The sequence below is a fragment of the Anser anser genome, assembly GCF_964211835.1.
Source record: "Anser anser genome assembly, chromosome: 1".
NCBI classification, from domain to species: Eukaryota; Metazoa; Chordata; class Aves; order Anseriformes; family Anatidae; genus Anser; species Anser anser.
This window is the reverse complement of record NC_139720.1, coordinates 211723659-211741812: the sequence shown is the minus strand read 5'-3', so window position 1 is coordinate 211741812 and position 18154 is coordinate 211723659. Positions and strand designations below refer to the sequence as shown.

Here is an 18154-nt window from a genome sequence, read left to right as displayed (position 1 = left end):
GCAGGTGAATTACGTGGGGACATTTTCATCTCAGCTCCAAAGCATGCACCACTGCTGAATGTAGCTTACCAGACTGATCAAAAAACTCCCGCTCCTGTTTAGAGGGGTTGGCAGCCCATGGAGACAGACCAAGTCCTGTGAGATGTCTTCACCCTGGTGGGTTTGTTCTACTGGGCAATATTCTTTCATTGTTGCTGCCCATCTCCCTCACCACCCATTGCCATCACCCCTTCTCTTGTGGTTAGAAGCTTTTTTTTTTTTTTTTTTTTTTTTTTATTTCAGTAGAAAAGGTGCTTGGGTAGGGTCCAAAAGGGACTTTTCTGAGCCCTAGGAAAGGAAAAATGACTACCTTTGGACACAGCGGGAGACAGATACTCTGTAAAACTGTGAATAGCCACTTGGTGTAAGAGTTCTTTATTCTGGTGTTGTGAACAGCCTTCCAGGTGAAGCACTGGTTACACACAGTCCATTTTATCCCTGTAACCTCTCCACCTTTCCTTTTGCTTTTCCTTTGCCACCAGGCCACCACCCAAGCACACCCTGAGCAGGGTCATGATCACCAAGAGCCGTGGGAAGGACAAGTTGTGGTGTTACACCCGTGAGCCCATCAAACAGCCGTTGCTGAAGAAGATCCTGGGGAGCGAGGAGCTGTCCCAAGAAGCCTGCATGGCCTTCATTGATATCCTTCCACTTCCTGGGGCACCCCTTGGGCAACAGGGCTGACAGGCAAAGGGCTGAGCAGCTTCTTCAGAGACCCAACTAAAGCCCATAGAAAGGTTTCTGGTCCCTCTTAAGGGCTTTGGGACCATGTCATGGACTTGGAGATGGATCTGATCCCGAAATCTGTATTTGAGCATCCTTGAGAGCTGATGGGTGTCTTCTCCATAAGCAAGGTCCAGGGAGTAAGTTACTGAGTCTTGCAGGTACACATCGCTTAGCGGTTAACTCAACAGTTCTGTTTTGGCTTGCTTCAACTCTCCAGGATGCATCTGCTGTAGAAGGGAGTAGACCTAATCATTATGGATACAAACTAGTCCTCATGGCCTCAGGGACAGGGCTTGATGCCTGAGTATCACTTTCCTGGCAGAATAAAGACAGCATGGGAGAAAGAAGCTGAGTACAAATATAAATCTAACCTGTGGAAGTCGCCTTTGTGTTTTGGTAGGGTTTTGCTCTAGGATACAGACTTTAGTTCGAACAGTTCTGTTGGTATAAACCCGGTACTGATGCTACAGCACAGTTACTGCTGCTACAGTTTTCCTCCTAGCAGCAAATAACAGCAGTAGTAGGAACTAAAAGGACTGGTAAAAATTGAGAACATCTGCAATTTTATCATTCTCCTTTCCATGTTAAACACATTTATTCAGAATACTGTGACCTGTTGTCATGCAGAATAGGTACAATATGGTGAAGTGGTGAAGGTCATCATTTGGTTTATGTTACCACAGCTCCAGTGCTGTCTGCAGAGCTCTGCCTCATGACACCAGCTGAAAATCTGGTCTTTTATAGTGGTATCACTATGTGTGATCAGGTAACACAGTAGTCACAGAACTTCCCTAGGCCTACATCCCAACCACAAAGTGGTTCTTTCTGACCTGAGATGATGCATGAAAAAGAGAGAGAGCTCGCTGGACATCTCCTAAAGAAATTTAAAGCCTTACCACTGTGCCCCCTCCACCAAATTGCAGCCACTTCTGTAGTCAAATGTGGGATGTCTTTTATCACATCATCAACAGAAGGGCTTCTCCAGACCTCCCGCTTAGCTGATCCTTGACTCCTGCCTCCCACCAGTGCTGAAGTACATGGGTGACTACCCATCCAAAAGGACCCGCTCAGTCAATGAGCTGACAGACCAAATATTTGAAGGTGCCTTGAAAGCTGAGCCTCTGAAGGATGAAATCTACTGCCAGACCCTGAAGCAGCTTACGGACAACCACATCAAGTAAGAGTCGTTGGTTTTGCTTGGCCCAAAGACACTAGCCTCTGTTGGGCAAAGGAGATCTGGAGCCTAAGCACGTCTCCTCCCCTCTAGCTGAGAACCACCCACCCATGCCAAAGCACAGAGCAGTGTCCACGCCATAACTTTTTTCCTCCTGGATCTTTCCTCATTTAGGTACAGTGAAGAGAAAGGCTGGGAGCTGCTGTGGTTGTGTACAGGCCTTTTCCCTCCAAGTAACATCCTCCTGCCCCATGTCCAGAGGTTTCTGCAGTCCCGAAAACATCACCCGTTGGCAGCAGACTGCATCCAAAGACTCCAGAAAGCCCTAAGGTACAGCACCAAAAGACCTCCAGGTCCTGACCATGTCACAGCATCCAAATATGCATTAGAAATTACAAGTAGGAGATGTTTTGGTAGTAGTTGGAGGGACACTGGAAGCTCACAGCCTTTCTCTGCATTCAGCCAAACTGAACTAAAAGGACTTTGGGTGGAGGATGTTGCTGATGCTATGGCACTTGCCTCTCCCTGTTTTGCAGGAATGGATCCAGAAAGTACCCTCCCCATCTCGTAGAAGTGGAAGCCATTCAACACAAAACCACCCAGATTTTCCACAAGGTTTACTTTCCTGATGACACCGATGAGGTAAATGGGATAGAAGGAAACTTCATTTTTGTCAGGATGGATGTCAATTTTCTTATTAAAATCACAGAAAAGGCTACTGTTGTTTCTGATTCAGAAAAAATTCAGCCTTCCCAGAAGAGTCTGAAACAGCAGCATCAGAAAGATCCATCCTTATCTACCTTGGTGAGGCAGGATAGAAGACTGGAGCTCAGGGGTCTGATTTCCTGCAATTCACCTTCTCCAGACATGGGTGCTGAGTCAGTCTTCACTGCAAATTTTGACTCCAGGAAGAGAGAAACAGGATGTGTTCATCTCCATCCACGCCCTCAGTGGTTCACAGGCCTTGGCCATCAGTTATTTGCAGCCTCAACTGACAGATTCAGTCCACCAAACCATACCCAGCTGGGTACCAGTCCCAGGGACTGGGCTGGGAGCTGGCAAGAAGGAAACTAAAATTATTCCCCATTCTGACCTGAGATGATGCAGAAATCATAACATCTGCACTCAGGAACCTTTCATTAATCATCTTAGACATTAATAAGGCATGTAGATAAATTGAGGCTGGAGCAGATAGGCATGTCCTTGCAGGTACTGCTCTCTCATGCTACTGATTAGTCTCCCAGTGAGGTTTGCCTGCTCCTCTCTTTCATCATGCCCTTGGGCACAACTAAATTCTTGTATTTCCAAGGGAGTTTATGTGAAAAGCAGTGCACACCCATGAAGGGAAAAGGGTATTCTTCTCCAGTAGCTGTGTGTGTGCCCATGTTTTTCTGTAACGGGGTTTTACAGATCTCCTGGGACTTCTTATCACTCTGAGTATTTTTTCTATGTGACTAGTAATAAGCTGCTTTATACACACGCATCTGTGTGAGAGCCAGTAGAAGGAGGCAGAGGGGACTTCGGCACGTGTCTGTGGTCCCTTTGACCATGGCAGTCACCCAGGTGGGCTGGCCAAGTAGTGTCCCTGTGGTACAACACGCATTTGCACTGAGGGGCAGTGGCACTGAGCTCCAGGCCATTCTCTCATGGTATGTGGAACATGGGTTCTGGTGGTTCAGGCAAACGTGGCCATGCATGGGACTGGCAGAAGTTTAAGTTCCCAATAAGTTCCCAATAAGAAGTTCATGGCTGAACTTCTGCAAATTTCCTTTTCACATGTCCAGAGCCACAATCCATAAAATCACTTCTTTCGTTGGTGGTGGGCACTTACATCTTTTCACATATCTGAGCCTAGAGCTCCTCGAAGAGAGCATGAAGCAGAAATTAATCTTGAGGTAGCAGTGTTGATGATCTTCCTTTCTTTGTAGGCATTTGAGGTGGAGTCCAGCACAAAAGCCAAGGATTTCTGCCAGAACATCTCCAACAGGCTGCTCCTAAAATCTTCTGAAGGCTTCAGCCTCTTCGTCAAAATCTCTGACAAGGTGAGTGACCCACACAGAGGCTGGGGTAATGCCAAAACACTCGGTGCTTCACAGCAATCATCCCAAAGGGCTTAAAACACAAACAGGCAAAGGTCTCCTGTGTTGAGAGCAGGTGGCTTTAACGCCCGATGATAGCACTGTGGCAGCCTGCTGTGTCCTGCTGACTGAGTGATGCAGCCAGTGCCACCCTATGTGCAGGATCTCACACTAATTGTGGCCCACCGAATCCCTGTGTGATCCAGAGTGAGGCAAGAGTCACTCTTTTTTTGCCTTTGTTGTCATTTTTGTCATTTTTTGCCCAAAGAGGTCACTGCATTGCGAATTAATTGAATGTTAAAGAGCACATGGGGACTGCCAGATGGAGCCAGCCTGGTCCCCTCTGGGTAGCTGTTCCTGTGGTGCTGCATTGATCTGGGGCAAAGGAGATAGGGTCCATCAGGAGAAAGAGGTAGAAGACCCATGTTGCTGAGACGGTGTCCTGGTTTTGGCTGGTTTATAAGGATTAAGAAAAATGTGCAAGCTTAGAGCTGCCTTGGGCAACTGGAAGAAATCTACAGAGATAGTCATCAGGAAGGGAAATTAATTGCTCCAGGGAAACAGGAAGGTGCAATAAGAATTAATGGGTGGAATTAGAGCGAGTTGTTGGCAATGGCTTTCTGGCATCAGCAGTTTGTAGCAGAGAAGTCTAATTGAGACAAAGCAGTGAGCAAAAACTGCAGGAGATGGGGCAACAGCCAGCCCTGCCTGTGGCCTCTCGCTGCTTCCTCAGCCTTTGTAACCATGTGCTGTGCCCCCAGGTCATCAGTGTGCCCGAGGGCGATTTCTTCTTTGACTTTGTGAGACACCTGACGGACTGGATAAAGAAAGCAAGACCAGCGAAAGATGGTAACAGTGACTTTTCTCCCTTTGGGGTCACGCACAGCCCTCCTTGAGCCCTCCAGCCCTTTTAAAGATGGGCCACGCTGCTGTGGTTGTGCTGCCCGTGCCAGCCCTGGGGGCAAAACCTGACAGATGACCTGGCTGGTGCTCTCAGCATTGCTCTCAGATCTGCTCCCTGCTTCCTTCGCACAGGTATAGTGCCTTCCCTCACCTACCAAGTGTTCTTCATGAAAAAGCTCTGGACCAACACAACGCCTGGAAAGGATTCGATGGCAGATTCGATCTTCCACTATTACCAGGTGCTCTGGGAACCTGAGATAGCAGCAGAGACTTTGGGAGGAATTAGGGTGGAAAGACTGTGTATGTGCAGATGCCTGAAGTTTTACTTTTAACAGAACAAAGTCCTGCCTTCAACAGAGAGCTATGAAGAACAGTTGGGTTGTATGGCAAGGACCAGGCTTCATGCACTGTAAGGCAACCAACTCAGCTGAGATTTGGGCCAGATGTTCTTGGGAAAGTAGCAAGAAGTGGGACACAGTAGCACTCAGCCTTAGCAGGGAGTACAAATTCACAAGCATTCTGAAGGTTTTCAGCTCCTTCATTCTTGGGCGTGAGCTGTGATGGTCCCAGCAGCCAGTCAAGAAGCTGCAGCTCTTCTGCACTTGTTTCATCTGGGAAGAAAGAGACACGTGCATGTCCCAAAGCTTTCTCATACACTTATGCAAATACACAGATGTTCCCTGTGTTCTTGCCTGGATAAAGCAATTATCCTAATATTATCATAGCCTCTGATGCTTTGATAGTTACCTGACACATTTTCAAGCATCTTTTCGTAATGGGGGAATAGATTGAAAAAAAAATGAAAAGGAAAAATAAAGGGAGGAAAAAAAACCCATTCAATTCCAATTGTCCATTACAAGGGTTGGATTTTCAGCAATGAGGGAGGGAGAACAAGACTGTAGGTTCACACATCTGATACCTACCACAGGGACCACCCTGTAACACGAGAACGTTTCAGGCCAGAGAGGATCTTTAGACATCAAGTGTGGTCTCAGCTGAGCAGCTGCCTGTCCACCACACTTGGTACAACAACTATGAGTGTTCCTAAGGCAGAGCCTCATATCCAGGAGCTGGAGACCTCCAAAAATGTGATTTAGCACCAGAGGGTGAAGGTCTGAGGTCACCCCCTCTATTTCTGAATGGCTTTCTTCCACATACAGGAGTTACCAAAGTACCTGCGCGGCTACCACAAGTGTACACGGGAAGAGGTCCTGCAGTTGGCAGCTCTCATCTACCGGGTGAAGTTTGAGGATGACAAATCCTATTTCCCCAGCATCCCCAAGCTTCTGAAGGAGCTGGTGCCTCAGGACCTCGTCCGGCAGCTCTCTCCAGATGACTGGAAGCGGGTAAAACAGCAGCTTTAGTCATAGGTCAGGCTTGGTGGGGGGAAACCCAGCATCTCGTGTGACTTGTCTGATGTTCAACACTGAAGTCAGGTTGCCAGAAGGAGTGACCCATGGTCCCTCTTGAGCCTTAAAAGGGCCACAATCTCTCCAACAGCACCAAGAGAAGGAATTGTACATGTGTTCAGACACACACACACGTTGTGGGCTTTGTGCTGCACGTTGCTGTGACTGTAGTGGTGGATGCAGTGCTGTATGGACACATCTAGGGGATGGTCTCATGTAAAGCTTTGTTGTTGAAGGCAGACTGCTGAGCAGAAAGGCAATTCTCCCCGCTTTACACAAGGAGAGCTGTGGCACAGGTACGGACAAGTCTAGGCCATAAAGTAATGTAGATGTCTCACTGCCAAGAAACAATCTTGTAAGTCCTTTCTGTTTGCTGGGACTTGAACTTGGCCATGTGTCTAACAAGCAAATTATTGGCTTCTCTGTGTCGAAGTCCCCTCAGTCCCTTCTGCTCCCAAAATTGAAAGATCAAAATTTATAATCCCTATAATGGAGTCATCAGTACAGCTTCTAAGAAAGGACCTACTTTAGTTCCAGGCTCTGCTCCAGTGACCCACCAACACTTCTGTGAAGTGTTCATTGGAGCAGAGACTAGAATAGATGTCTCCACCTGGAAAACTTCTCCAGCTACTTTCTTGGCCCAATTAATATTTACTCATCCCAAGAAACTTGCCATCTGAGAACAGCTAATAGGCAGGAAGAACTGATCACAGGTTCACCATATGCTGTGGTTTGTTAATGAATCTCAGCGAAAGCCCAGTTACCGTGAAGCAATTATGGTTTCTGGTAGGATAGTCCGTCTTTGTAGCATGATGCTTCTTTACCTGCAAAAATCTTTGGTCCAAGGTAATGCAAACCCTCCAGCTCTGCTGTCCTCTCTGTTGCAGTCCATCGTGGCATACTACAATAAGCACGCAGGCAAAACGAGAGAAGAAGCCAAGCTTGCCTTCCTAAAGATTATCTTCAAGTGGCCTACATTTGGATCAGCATTCTTTGAAGTGAAGGTACCTGCTCTGCCTGGGGGTTCCCTGGCAGCTTTGAGACAGTATCAGAAGTCCCGTATCATGGAGGGGTTCCAGGTATGCAGGGTTGTCCCAGTGCCTGGAGTGGAACAACCCTGATAAGACAGGGAAAGGATGTAAGTCTCTCCATCAGTAAAGGGCTGAGATACTCATTTATGGCTGCCCTGTCTCTTTACAATACTGGGGCATTGTAGAGCATCAACGTATCTCAGTCCTCTTCAGGTCTATCCTCGCAGCTGTACTGCTGAGGAGGCAAGAGCCATTCTCTGTTTTGTGAAGGGAAAGGGGAACGTGTAATTTTCACACACCTGCACACACTGTGAACCCAATCCAGATCACCCATCATGGCACCAGGTTCCCATCACAGGCAGGGGAGGCCAGTAGTGATGAAGTCCAAGAACTCTGGGCACCTTATTGCAACCCCCCATACTCAGGGACCATACATTAAGCATGGTGTGGAAACATGACGCTGAAACCGTTCATGATATCTTTGAACTTAGGCACCTTAATTTCTGTCATGTTCATTAGATGGCATAGTGGATCTGAATAATATCCTGTGATTTTTCCACCCAGAGTGATTTAGCTGCCAAATGTAAATGCAAATGCTGGCAGAAGATACTGGGTGAGGAAATAGGAAAGCACCTGATTTAGCACGACGCTTCCCCTAACCAGTTCATCTCATTTCCAACAGCAAACTACAGAGCCAAATTATCCAGAAATCCTTCTAATTGCCATCAATAAGCATGGAGTGAGCCTCATTGATCCCAAAACCAAGGTAAGCAAGACTGAGGTCTTCACCAGGTGCTCCTGAGCCAACTCCCCAACCCCTTACAGGGTTAATCCCAAAGGCTGTGCTATTCCACCAGCCACATGGACCTTCCAGTAGAGCAGTCCTCCACGAGAATGGAGGATCCGCAGTCTTGCACTTCACTGCTGTTCCTGTGAGGCCATGGTATATTCTCATTTCAGCAGACATCCTTGGTCTGCTTGAAGGAAAGTTAAAGGTTGAGGCTCTCGTGTTGAGTGTGAGTCTTGTGTTCCCACCAGGATATTCTCATCACTCACCCCTTCACCAAGATCTCCAACTGGAGCAGTGGCAACACCTACTTCCATATAACTATCGGCAACCTGGTGAGGGGAAGCAAGCTGCTCTGCGAGACATCCCTGGTAAGGAGTGTTAAAGATTGATGGGCACAGTTAGAAAAAATCCTGACTTTGGCAGGCTAAAATAAACTGCTTCCCATAAGCCATGTCTCAGGGATTCTCTGGACTGAAAGTGGTCTCATAGAAGACCCAACAATGTGTGTTTTTCTTTTTTTATTTTTATATTTTTTCCCCTTGATTTCAGCACTGTCTGGTTGCTATCTCCAGAACAGCTTTTCCTAGGGATGATTTAGATATTAAGTATGGGGATATGTTAAGTGTGTAAGGCCTCACCTCCTATGCATCCATGGAGAGCTTTATGGCAGCACAGAGTTCATCCAAGACTTCCCTGCCACTGCCCCCAGGGCAGTAGCACTGGACAAGCCTGTAGTAAGCAAACAAGCAGCACTCACACCATGGCTCTGCCCAAGCAACTGGGGCTCTCATTAGGTCCATCTTCCAAGTTACAGGCAAGCCTGAGGTTCTTGGGGCATTGCCGACCCAGGAACATGGGACACTGCTCCATGTCACTGGAGTGAAAAACGTATCAAAGCAGATGTGGGCTCAGGGGGTGTCCTTTTACCAAGATCCTTTGCCCAGCTTGTACCTACTAACAGCCACAAGGAAAAAAAAAAAGAAAACAAAACACTTCTGCTTAGTCTATCTTAAACTCAAAGCATGTAGGATAAAAAGTCCTGTCCTGTTATTAATTTGGGGCGTTCACATTATTTTTGGCCATTTGAAAAATCCACTCCCCTTCCAAAGCTCCACACATCCTTAGCCTCAGCAGCCTCCTGGGAGAGACTTGCGCTGTAAATTGTGTTTGATCCTTGTGTCAGGGCCATATCACTCAAGGAGAACTGTGGAAAAAGGAAGAAGGAAAAAGAAAAAAAAAAAAGAAGGGAAAAATATACCTGGAAACATATATATAAGTTAACGACTTGTAGCAAGTGTGTTCAAGAGGCATGAGCCAGAGACCAAGCTGTGCTATAAAGGCAGGTAACATCTTCTCTCTCCTCACCAGGGCTACAAGATGGATGATCTTTTGACCTCGTACATCAGCCAGATGCTAACAGCCATGAGCAAACAGAGGAGTGCAAAGGGTAGCAAGTGAACTGCAAGAAGCCACTGGCAGGTGGCCATGGGGCTAATTCGCCAGCTGAGGGCTGTGGGGTACCCATGCAGCTGGGGGAGAACCTTTGCCTCCCAGATGTGGAAGATGAGCCGAACGCCGTCAGGGAGTTCGCTGGACTCTGACCTCGAAGGCTCCAATCCCACCTCCCCTTCGAGCGAGGATGACTATCTCTGACCCCCCCCCGTCCTCCTTCCCCACCCTGCAACCCGACTCCACCTTAAACCTCAAAGATTTCCAGGGGACACCACTGCTCTCAGGCAGTGACTGAGCAAAGAAACTCCGGCAGGACGTTTGCCTGAACCCAACAGCTGCCATCAAAAAGGCTCTGGGAAGAGGATTTGTGTGTGTGTGCGTGTGCGTGTGGCTTGGTTTGGTTTGTGTTTTTATTTTAAGTAAAGAGAGAGCTATTGAGATGCTAACGGCTTTTGGTGAGCTTATGGGCATTTCAGGTTTGAAGAGGAGTAGCAGAGCCCCAGTCCATGCTGGAAAGGTGTCTGATGAACACTGCGGGGCTTGTTTTTTGACATCACAGAAGAATACACCGTGTTCTTAAGGACAGGAAGAAAAAGCAGGCTGGGAGGAGCACATTTTAACCAGGAATCAGAACAAACAAACCACTGATTGAACAGGCTAGAGTACTGAAGTGCTGTCCGTGCAATGCTGGAAATATTTAAAGAACAAATTTTAAAGTTCTGTTTCTTCTTCTATTTATTTTTTAAAATATTAAAAAGAAAAAAAAATATCCCGCAATTTGCGCTGGTATCTGGACGATGACTCAGGGCTGAGGGCGACCTGCAGGACAATTCCTCGCCCTAGGATCCCCCTGGCACCGTGACAGCCAGTGACTGGGGCACATCTTCCCCAACCTAAGGGCTCAGCTGGAAGTGAAGCTCAGAAGATGTCATCTCCTTTTGCCCCCCTTGTGTCCAGACAAATTAACCCTGGGAGGATCTTTACTGCAAGCTTCAACGTGGACGTAGGGATTTCGAAGTTCCTGCTCTTGGAAGATTGTGGCCAAGCCCATGTGCAGAAAGGGCTCTGATCTAAACACGGACTTGGCCATCACAGCTGGAAAAAACTTAATGATTTTGTTGTGCTTTTGTGTGTGTTGCTGTATAAAAGGGCTCTCTGCCAGTCCCGGTTGGAGCCTGAAGCACTCTCAGAGAGCACAGGCCCATGATTTCAGAGGGTTTTTCTCCATCTTTGGTTGGCCCTGCCGATCTGCTGGCTGGTTGTCCCATTGTCCACCCAGCACCACGCAGTGTGGAGCAGCTCCTTTGGACCAGAGCTGGGACCTGCCGGCAGAGAGGAGGCTAAAGGCATGTCGCGTCTGGGGGGAGGTAGGGGAAGGAGCATGGGGTGCCTTTCCAAAATCCAGGCTTCAGAGGAGCACGTTCCTGGGCAGGTGGCATCAGGAGGGGTGAGAAGTGTCTGCTGAGAGCTGATGTTGGTGTCACTAACCAGTTAAGCTCAAGTAACCCTTGCTGGGCTTACTGGGCTCAGTCTCCCAGCGCTGTGGCACCAGGAGCACTACCTGCCAGGCCACCAGGAGCACGGCATCTGACGGGGATACAGCAGTGGCTTTGGACCTCGGTCTCTCCACCAAAGCAAACAAAATGCTGCTTGGAGACGTCCACCAGCCAGCCAGGGCTGCTAGGAGATCCCCCTTACCACCACGACGAGCCTCCAGCCACCCCTGCCGCCCACAACACGCTCAGTAGACGATGCAGCCTAGCAATGTTCTCCAGTGCTGGTCTGGGCCAGCTTTCCCCCACCGCCACCCTCGTCCCTTCGTTCACAGCTCTGTTGGCCTCCCGTGCACCCCACCATTTAGGGGGTGCTGGGACTCTTGTGTGCGTGTGCCTGTGTGTCATATGTATTAGCATCTGCTGGCCTCTTTGTATTCACACCGAGCAATGTAACACGAAAAAAAACGTATGTCCAAGTGAAATATTCTCATTAAAAGGCATAAAGTGGCTTGCGGGAGGCTGTCCTGCACTGTGCGGTCGTGGTGGTGGCTCCACGGGTGGGATCAGGGCCCCCAGGTCCTCAGCAGGGAGAGGACTTCTGGTGGAACGGGGCTCCTGGTGAGAATATCCGGCAAGGGGGAGCGAACCGTCAGTGGACACAAAAATTAAGAAAATTAAGAAGGGGGGTAGGGAGCTAACACCATCATTAGGATCCTTTCTGCACGCTTCATAGATCTGGAGCTGCTCTACACCAATCCTTTTGCCCTTTTCCAAGGGAAGCTACTGCTTTTTCGCACATCTAGCCTCCAAAATACCTCAAAATTGCAAGCTTAGAAAATTTGAGTGCTTTTCAGCACAGTTAACTTTGAAACCCTGTACTTCCCTTTCACCTTTTATTTGTGATGATATGTTTAATCAGCAAAAACACACCTCTGAATGATGATGATCTGAATGCCACGTTCTTCCCCTTTCCCAATCCCCTAGAATAAGAACAAAACAGGATTGGAGAGCCAAACTGTATTTAAAACATCACCTAAAATTTACAAAAGAAAAAAAAAAAAGTTTTTATTATCTGTTCAAGTAGAAATGTATGGCTTAAACCTGGAGATGTTCACATCTCCCTTGCAGAACAAGGCATGGAATTCCTTCCCTGTATGTGCCAGCAGCCACCGGGAGAAATGAAAATCGGAATAAATCCCAGGATGCAGAGCAGGTAACAAAGACCTTCCCAAGGGAAAAGCAAACAGGACACCTCGTGGAACCAGTTCACACCCAGCTCGATGAAGAAGTGTTGTGCTCCTGGTTACTGTCCCGGTAGTCACATGGCCAAGGCACCAAGAAATCCTTTAGCATCTGTGGAAAATACTCCCTCACCCACAGCCAGGGTGAAGTCTGTCCCATTGGGGTTTACGGCAGGACTAGAGGAGGGGAAAGGAAAACCTAAGCTGTCCCTGCCTGTGTTATGGAGAGGCACAGACCCTGGTGAACCATCCAGCAGCACTTGACCGTCGTGGTGGGGCTGGGGAGCTCCTGGGGCTGGAGCAGACCTGAGAGGAGGAAGGGAGTGTGTGGACAGGAGACTGGAGAGATGTGGACAACCAAGGGCAAGGAGGACCAGAGGGTGCTCGGGTGTTTGCAGCGAAGATAAAAACAAAGCTGCACAAACAGAGGGCTTACACACTGCAGGAGGGCTTACAGGATGAGGTACAGTGGTCTCAGAGGGAAATGGTGGTTCCTACACGAATCCTGCCAGGGAGGTTTAATCCTTTCACCGTGGTGCACAGCTTCGTCATGGACGCAGCCCCATCTGTGCTCCTTTACACCCCAGGGATCCCTGCCAGGCATGGGACTGAGAGGAAAGCAACAGGAGAACAAGGTCAGTGCTCATCTCCATCGGGGTCGTGGTGGCAAATGGCTGCCCCTCGCCAGGCAGGCTGCTGTTTGCACCTCAGCAAGGGGCAGCAGGGCAGGCTTTGCTCTCCGATCCTCCGCGAGATGGCAGGTCTGCACCTCCTCCTTGCCCGCGTCAGGCCACGACAGCAGGCATGTTGCTGAGCTCTGCAACAGAAGACAAGCAGTGAGCTATTGACACACCTCCAGCTATTTTGCCAGCAGTCACAAGCAAACAGCTTGGCCAAAAAAAATCCTGCAGCCCAGGTTGGGTCATTTTGTCTGCTCCTTTAGTCCAGAAATCTGGCGCATGGGGGTATCCCCAACAGACCCCACCTTGCCGTGGAGATCTGAGAGTGCTCAGTGCCCTTCTGTTCTTTTTTCACAGCATCCCAGAGTAAAGCAGGTCAGAGGGGACCTCTGGAGCTCTCTGGTCCAACCTCTGCTTGAAGCAGAGCTCAAGGTTGCTCATGGCTTTGATGAAAAGTGATGTTCATCACTGGGGAGGAACCACAGCACTGCACCCATGCTGAGATAACCCATCCATCCTTCACCACGACATGGGCGTGACAGAGGTGACCCCGAGCAGGATCCATCTCCTGCCCCCCCTCACCCCGCTCACCTGTCCTGAACTTGTTGTAGGTGCCGCTCTCCAGCATCGAGCCACCATCGTGGGCACAGCAGGAGAAACTCCGCTCTCGCCACCTGCCAGGGGCAAAGTGCTTGGATCAGGCCACTGCTTGCTGTGGTTCCCCCCGCAGCTCCCTGGAGCCCCGATCACCCTTTTTCTACTTTGTCAGGGCAGGACCTGGCCTGGTACCTGAGGGTTTGCTCAAGTTTTTAGTGAGAAGGGATCCTGATGCACAGCTGTGATGTCTAAGTGTCCACGTTTCACGTGTAAAACAGCATTTTGAAGGCGCCTTTTTGACTAATCCCTCTCCAGCCTTCCAAAGCAAAAGTATAGCTGTCTCTCCTTTTCCACACCAAAGCACTCCACATAACCACGCCATGCTTATAAGCAAGCCAGGCTGCTCACCCAGGATCTTCCTGATCTTTCCCCCTGCTGTGACCCGCAGCAGAGCTGTGCTCCCAGCACCCCTGCAGAAAACAGCCCCGAGCTGGCTGGTCTGGTCCCTCCACCCACCCACAGGCAGGTGAAGAGCTGAGCCCAGCACCTCCTGCTGTAGGAGCACAGCCTGGCTTCTGATCCAACCACGGCAGAGCTGAGCATCCAGCAGCCTGACCCCAGTTTCTCCGTTATTAAACATAGATAATGTCTTGGACAGCACAGAAAGAAAGAAAATAGTGTCTGTGACACTCAGGTATTTCTGGGTATATTTCATATTTCAGATAGTTCGTCTGGGAGGATGGATTCCTCAGTGACTCTGATATATGCAGACAGAGACATGAGGTGCACAAATATTAACAATGAGAGCTCTCCTCCTAAGTTACATCCAATGTCCAAATAATCTAAATAGTAAAAAATAGAAAAATCAGTTCGTTTTCCAGCTTTGATAACTGGATTCTGCTGCTACTCTAAACACACCAAGTCTGCACTGAATCCTTTGGGTAGGTGATGTCTGAGTTACCAAAAGGAAAGGGAAATATATAGCAAGCAGGAGCAGTGCAGAGGTTTTTGGAGACTTTAAGGCCTTTTTTTTTTTTTTTTTCTAATTCTTGAAGAGGAAGATGTCCTCTAGAGCAGTTTTAACCCTTCAGGTCACTGAAAGCATCCCTTCATTCCTCCAAGGGGGACAACAGATGAGGCTAGCACGGCCACTAGCAGCTCAGTAGTTACCAGTGCAGAGCGAAGATGAGTGAGATGAGGAGCACAGAGGCCAGGTCCGTCAGGATCCACATGATGTTGTACTGCTGCGGCGTCTGGAAGGGAACAACAGAGGACGTGTCCAACACCAAGGACCCCGAAATACGCAAGAAAGCTGCTCTAGCTCCTCCTTGCTTCTTGATCCTAGCAATTCAGCTCCCTGGTGTGCATGTGAAGTAATATCCTTACGGTGTTTAAGGTATTTGGTGGCATTTTAAAGAGGTCACCTGCCAGTGGGTGTTGGTGCAAAATCATCAGTCTCAATAAGGACAAGTCCGCTGGGTGGCCAAGGAGACTGGACCACATCACAGTAAATACAACAGGGACTTGTTTGGACAGGCAGGCCCTGTAGTTTCCTTTGCTTCCCTATGACATTAATATCAACAGATGGCATTTGGCTGCCCCTGGAAAAACTGTACTTAAGTGAAAACCAGAGAGGGGCTGGGTTGGCTCCTGCTTCAAGTCCAAGAGCATCTGAAGATTTGTCCTCACATCAGACCACTCCCGCCCTCAGAATGGACTGAAATGATGCGGTTTTCTGGGTGGGAGATGGAAGCACTGTAAAATCTACTTCAAGAGTGTGAAACCAGTCATTCAGAGTGGTAACCTGAATGCAGGGACTCTGGTGAGACCAGTGACCCAGGTGCTCCGTAGCCCTATAGGTTGTCAAAGGCACAGTAGAGGGCAGACAAGCAATGTGAAAAGTTCCTCACAGCAGGTTTTTTTTTTTTTTTTTCCCTTTGGGCTTGTGACAACAGACCAAGTTGAGAAGGAATGTAGGCGTTCCTGGGATTTAGGAACTTTTGACAGCAATAAGGTTCTTTAGAAGCTTAGAGATTGAAATCCTCATGCGATATCCACATGTACCCTCAAAGGCCCCTTCCTTTAACCCTAGACAAGTTTCAGTATGACTTATTTTCCCTCATGTCAGGCCTGAGTCTCCAAGTCCAGCCAACCAGGGTTCTTCTCCATGGACCAAAAAGAACCAGGAAATGAGGGTGATGATACCTGGTATGGCTCAGAGGAATGAGGTAAACCAGGTTCATGTTAAGTCCGTCTGCATGCAGAGGGACTTTATTCATGCACAAATCAGCCCATGGTCTCTAAAGGTAGCCATGAATATCTGCCCCCCATTTTGTACCCCGGGAACAAGGGAGGATCACTGCTTACCATGAGGAAGAGGGGCTGGCTGAGATTCTTCAGCGTGTGGACAGCATTAGTGGTCACAGAGTGTGCCCCCGAGCACCACGCCAGGGAGAAGAGCCACGGCTCGTTGATCACATAGAGGTTGGTGGTGATGTTTGCCTCAGCGTATTTCCTTTAAAAGACCAAGAGGCAATTGCCTTCGTTAAGGAAAGCAAGGAGGTTAGTACTTCCTTTGGGCTGAATCAAGGAGAGCTGGCAATTCTGTATGGCAATTCTGTCCTAACTTGTTATAGGACGTAGGTCAGGAACAGAAAGGAAGCCCAACCAGCCAATAATCGGTTGATAATATCTAATTCCAACCCCTACATGGGCAGGGACACCTCCTGCTAGGTCAGGTTGTCCAGAGCCCCTTCCAACCGGCCTTGGGCACCGCCAGGGCTGGGGCACCCCCAGCTCCTCTGGGCAGCCTGGGCCAGGGCCTCAGCGCCCTCAGAGGGAAGAATTTCTTCCCAACGCCTCCCCGAAGCCTCCCCCCTGCCAGGCTCCAGCCGGTGCCCCTCGTCCTGTCCCCCCAGCCCTGACAAAGAGTCCCTCCCCAGCTTCCCTGCCCCCCCTGCAGGCCCTGGCAGGCCGCTGGCAGCTCTCCCCGGGGCCTTCTCTTCCCCAGGCCCAGCACCCCCAGCTCTCTCAGCCTGGCCCCAGAGCAGAGCTGCTCCAGCCCCTGAGCATCCTCGCGGCCTCCTCCGGGCCCGCTCCAGCAGCTCCGTGTCCTTGTGCTGGGCCCAGAGCTGAACGCAGCGCTGCAGGGGGGGCCTCCCGAGAGCGGGGCCCAGGGGGACAATCCAGCTGGGGGCTGCCAGCTCATATTCAGTATTCCACCTAAAAATGCATTTGTCATCTCCCAATAGTGTGTTTAAAATAATCTTCAAGGTCATTATTCACATTTCTTATGCTTGCAGCAACAGCTGGCCATTTGTGATGTCCTTATAAGTTACTGAAATTTAATATGAAGCGATACCATTTCTCTGTATAACACTAAGGGAATGTATCATCAGTATGAGCATTTGTAAATTTATCTACAGTCTGCCCAGGATTTACCCAGATTTACCCAGATGGATCTAGCTAGCATTTTAAATGTTGGGAAAATTATCATTAAGAAAACATGAACATTATTATTATCCAAAGGGCTAAACGTTTTCTTATACTTGTTTTTAATTATTTTTCAATGCTTTTGAGCATGGGAAAGAACAAAAAATCCTGTTTACAAAAGGAGAGCTGGATAGGTAAGACATTTCATGTGTGTTTTTAAAAATATCTGTTTATGTAAGACAACCATTTTGGAGAATCCTTCAATAAATGTGGAGCTTTCCATTGGAGAGATTACACTGTTAGTGTGTCCCAAGCAACAGAGTACTGGTAGCAACAGAGACAATAATGAAGTCTCCAAAATACCATCTACAAGAGTGTTGTGTTCTCTCACCACAGCATTATGCACTCACACCGATGTTTGTGGAGGCCATAGGAGGTTAAATAGTTGTTTGTTCATTCTCCATGGTTCATTATTAGCAATACTGAGGATGGCATATGTAGAAACCTGGAGACACCTGCATCCTTCTAGTCAGCAAATCCTCAGATCCCAGTGAAGTAGATATGGACTTGGACAAGGAGGGGTGCTACCCTCCTTGCTACGTATGCTACCTCTTGGCCCTACACGGGGTATACAGTAGGAATGAAATAAAGTCCTTCAACTCCAAAATGTAACAGGGTTGGCCACTTAACCTAAAAGAGCTCTTGCCAAAAATGCTGTAGATCCTAGAGCTGGTCACTGGAGGGAGGCATTGCCACACACATGAAGCAAACATCCTCTAGACAACAGCACTTCGGGCTGAAACTGCAACCTACCGGATATCTTCACTGGACATTTCAGTGTAGGCCAGATTGAGTTTGACAATATTGTCCATCAATAGGTCTTCAACTGGGGCTTTAGTGCCCATTGTCTGCTGAAACCCGGGAGCAACAGAGTGAACAAAGGACCTCATATCATTCTCCAACCATAAGACCTGCAGGCAACAAGAGGACTTGGTGAATTCAGTGAGCTCACTAATATGCCATGCCCTTCACACAAATCCAGTAAAGATACGATCTTGAGGGGCTTAACCCAGCCTGTCAAATGATATATTTCTTGAAATGATCAA

The 18154-nt window shown here is 48.6% G+C and overlaps 2 protein-coding genes across 4 annotated transcripts in view; one reads left to right on the top strand and one right to left on the bottom strand.

Moving 5' to 3' along the window:
- The first annotated feature begins 260 nt into the window (after nt 1-260).
- On the top strand, nt 261-10404 carry LOC310894241 (unconventional myosin-VIIa-like). Its single transcript, XM_083824108.1, has 12 exons — nt 261-679; nt 1789-1942; nt 2114-2269; nt 2476-2581; nt 3868-3981; nt 4779-4866; nt 5053-5159; nt 6081-6266; nt 7217-7333; nt 8043-8126; nt 8399-8518; nt 9519-10404. Exons 1-12 carry the CDS (start codon nt 553-555, stop codon nt 9606-9608), a joined length of 1449 nt encoding a protein of 482 aa, XP_083680234.1. The 5' UTR covers nt 261-552; the 3' UTR covers nt 9609-10404.
- Nucleotides 10405-12103: 1699 nt separating this feature from the next.
- Nucleotides 12104-18154, bottom strand: part of LOC310894231 (glycerophosphodiester phosphodiesterase domain-containing protein 5-like) — a 40634-nt gene continuing 34583 nt past the window's right edge. For 2 of the 3 annotated variants that reach the window (XM_083824095.1, XM_083824096.1), the window contains 4 exons: nt 17862-18019; nt 15984-16131; nt 14787-14869; nt 12104-13693 (listed from right to left, as the gene is read on the bottom strand). In XM_083824095.1, the coding sequence (XP_083680221.1) occupies nt 13447-13693; nt 14787-14869; nt 15984-16131; nt 17862-18019 (636 nt within the window). In that variant the 3' untranslated portion in view covers nt 12104-13446. The remainder of the gene's footprint in view (nt 13694-14786; nt 14870-15983; nt 16132-17861; nt 18020-18154) is intronic. The other variant, XM_083824097.1, reaches the window with a different exon arrangement.

Coding starts and splice junctions, on each gene's coding strand:
- LOC310894241 (XM_083824108.1), top strand. CDS start 553: ATGATCACCAAGAGCCGTGGGAAGGACAAGTTGTGGTGTTACACCCGT. Junction 680..1,788: donor AGCCTGCATGGCCTTCATTG/ATATCCTTCCAC, acceptor CCTGCCTCCCAC/CAGTGCTGAAGTACATGGGT. Junction 8,519..9,518: donor TGCTCTGCGAGACATCCCTG/GTAAGGAGTGTT, acceptor TCTCCTCACCAG/GGCTACAAGATGGATGATCT.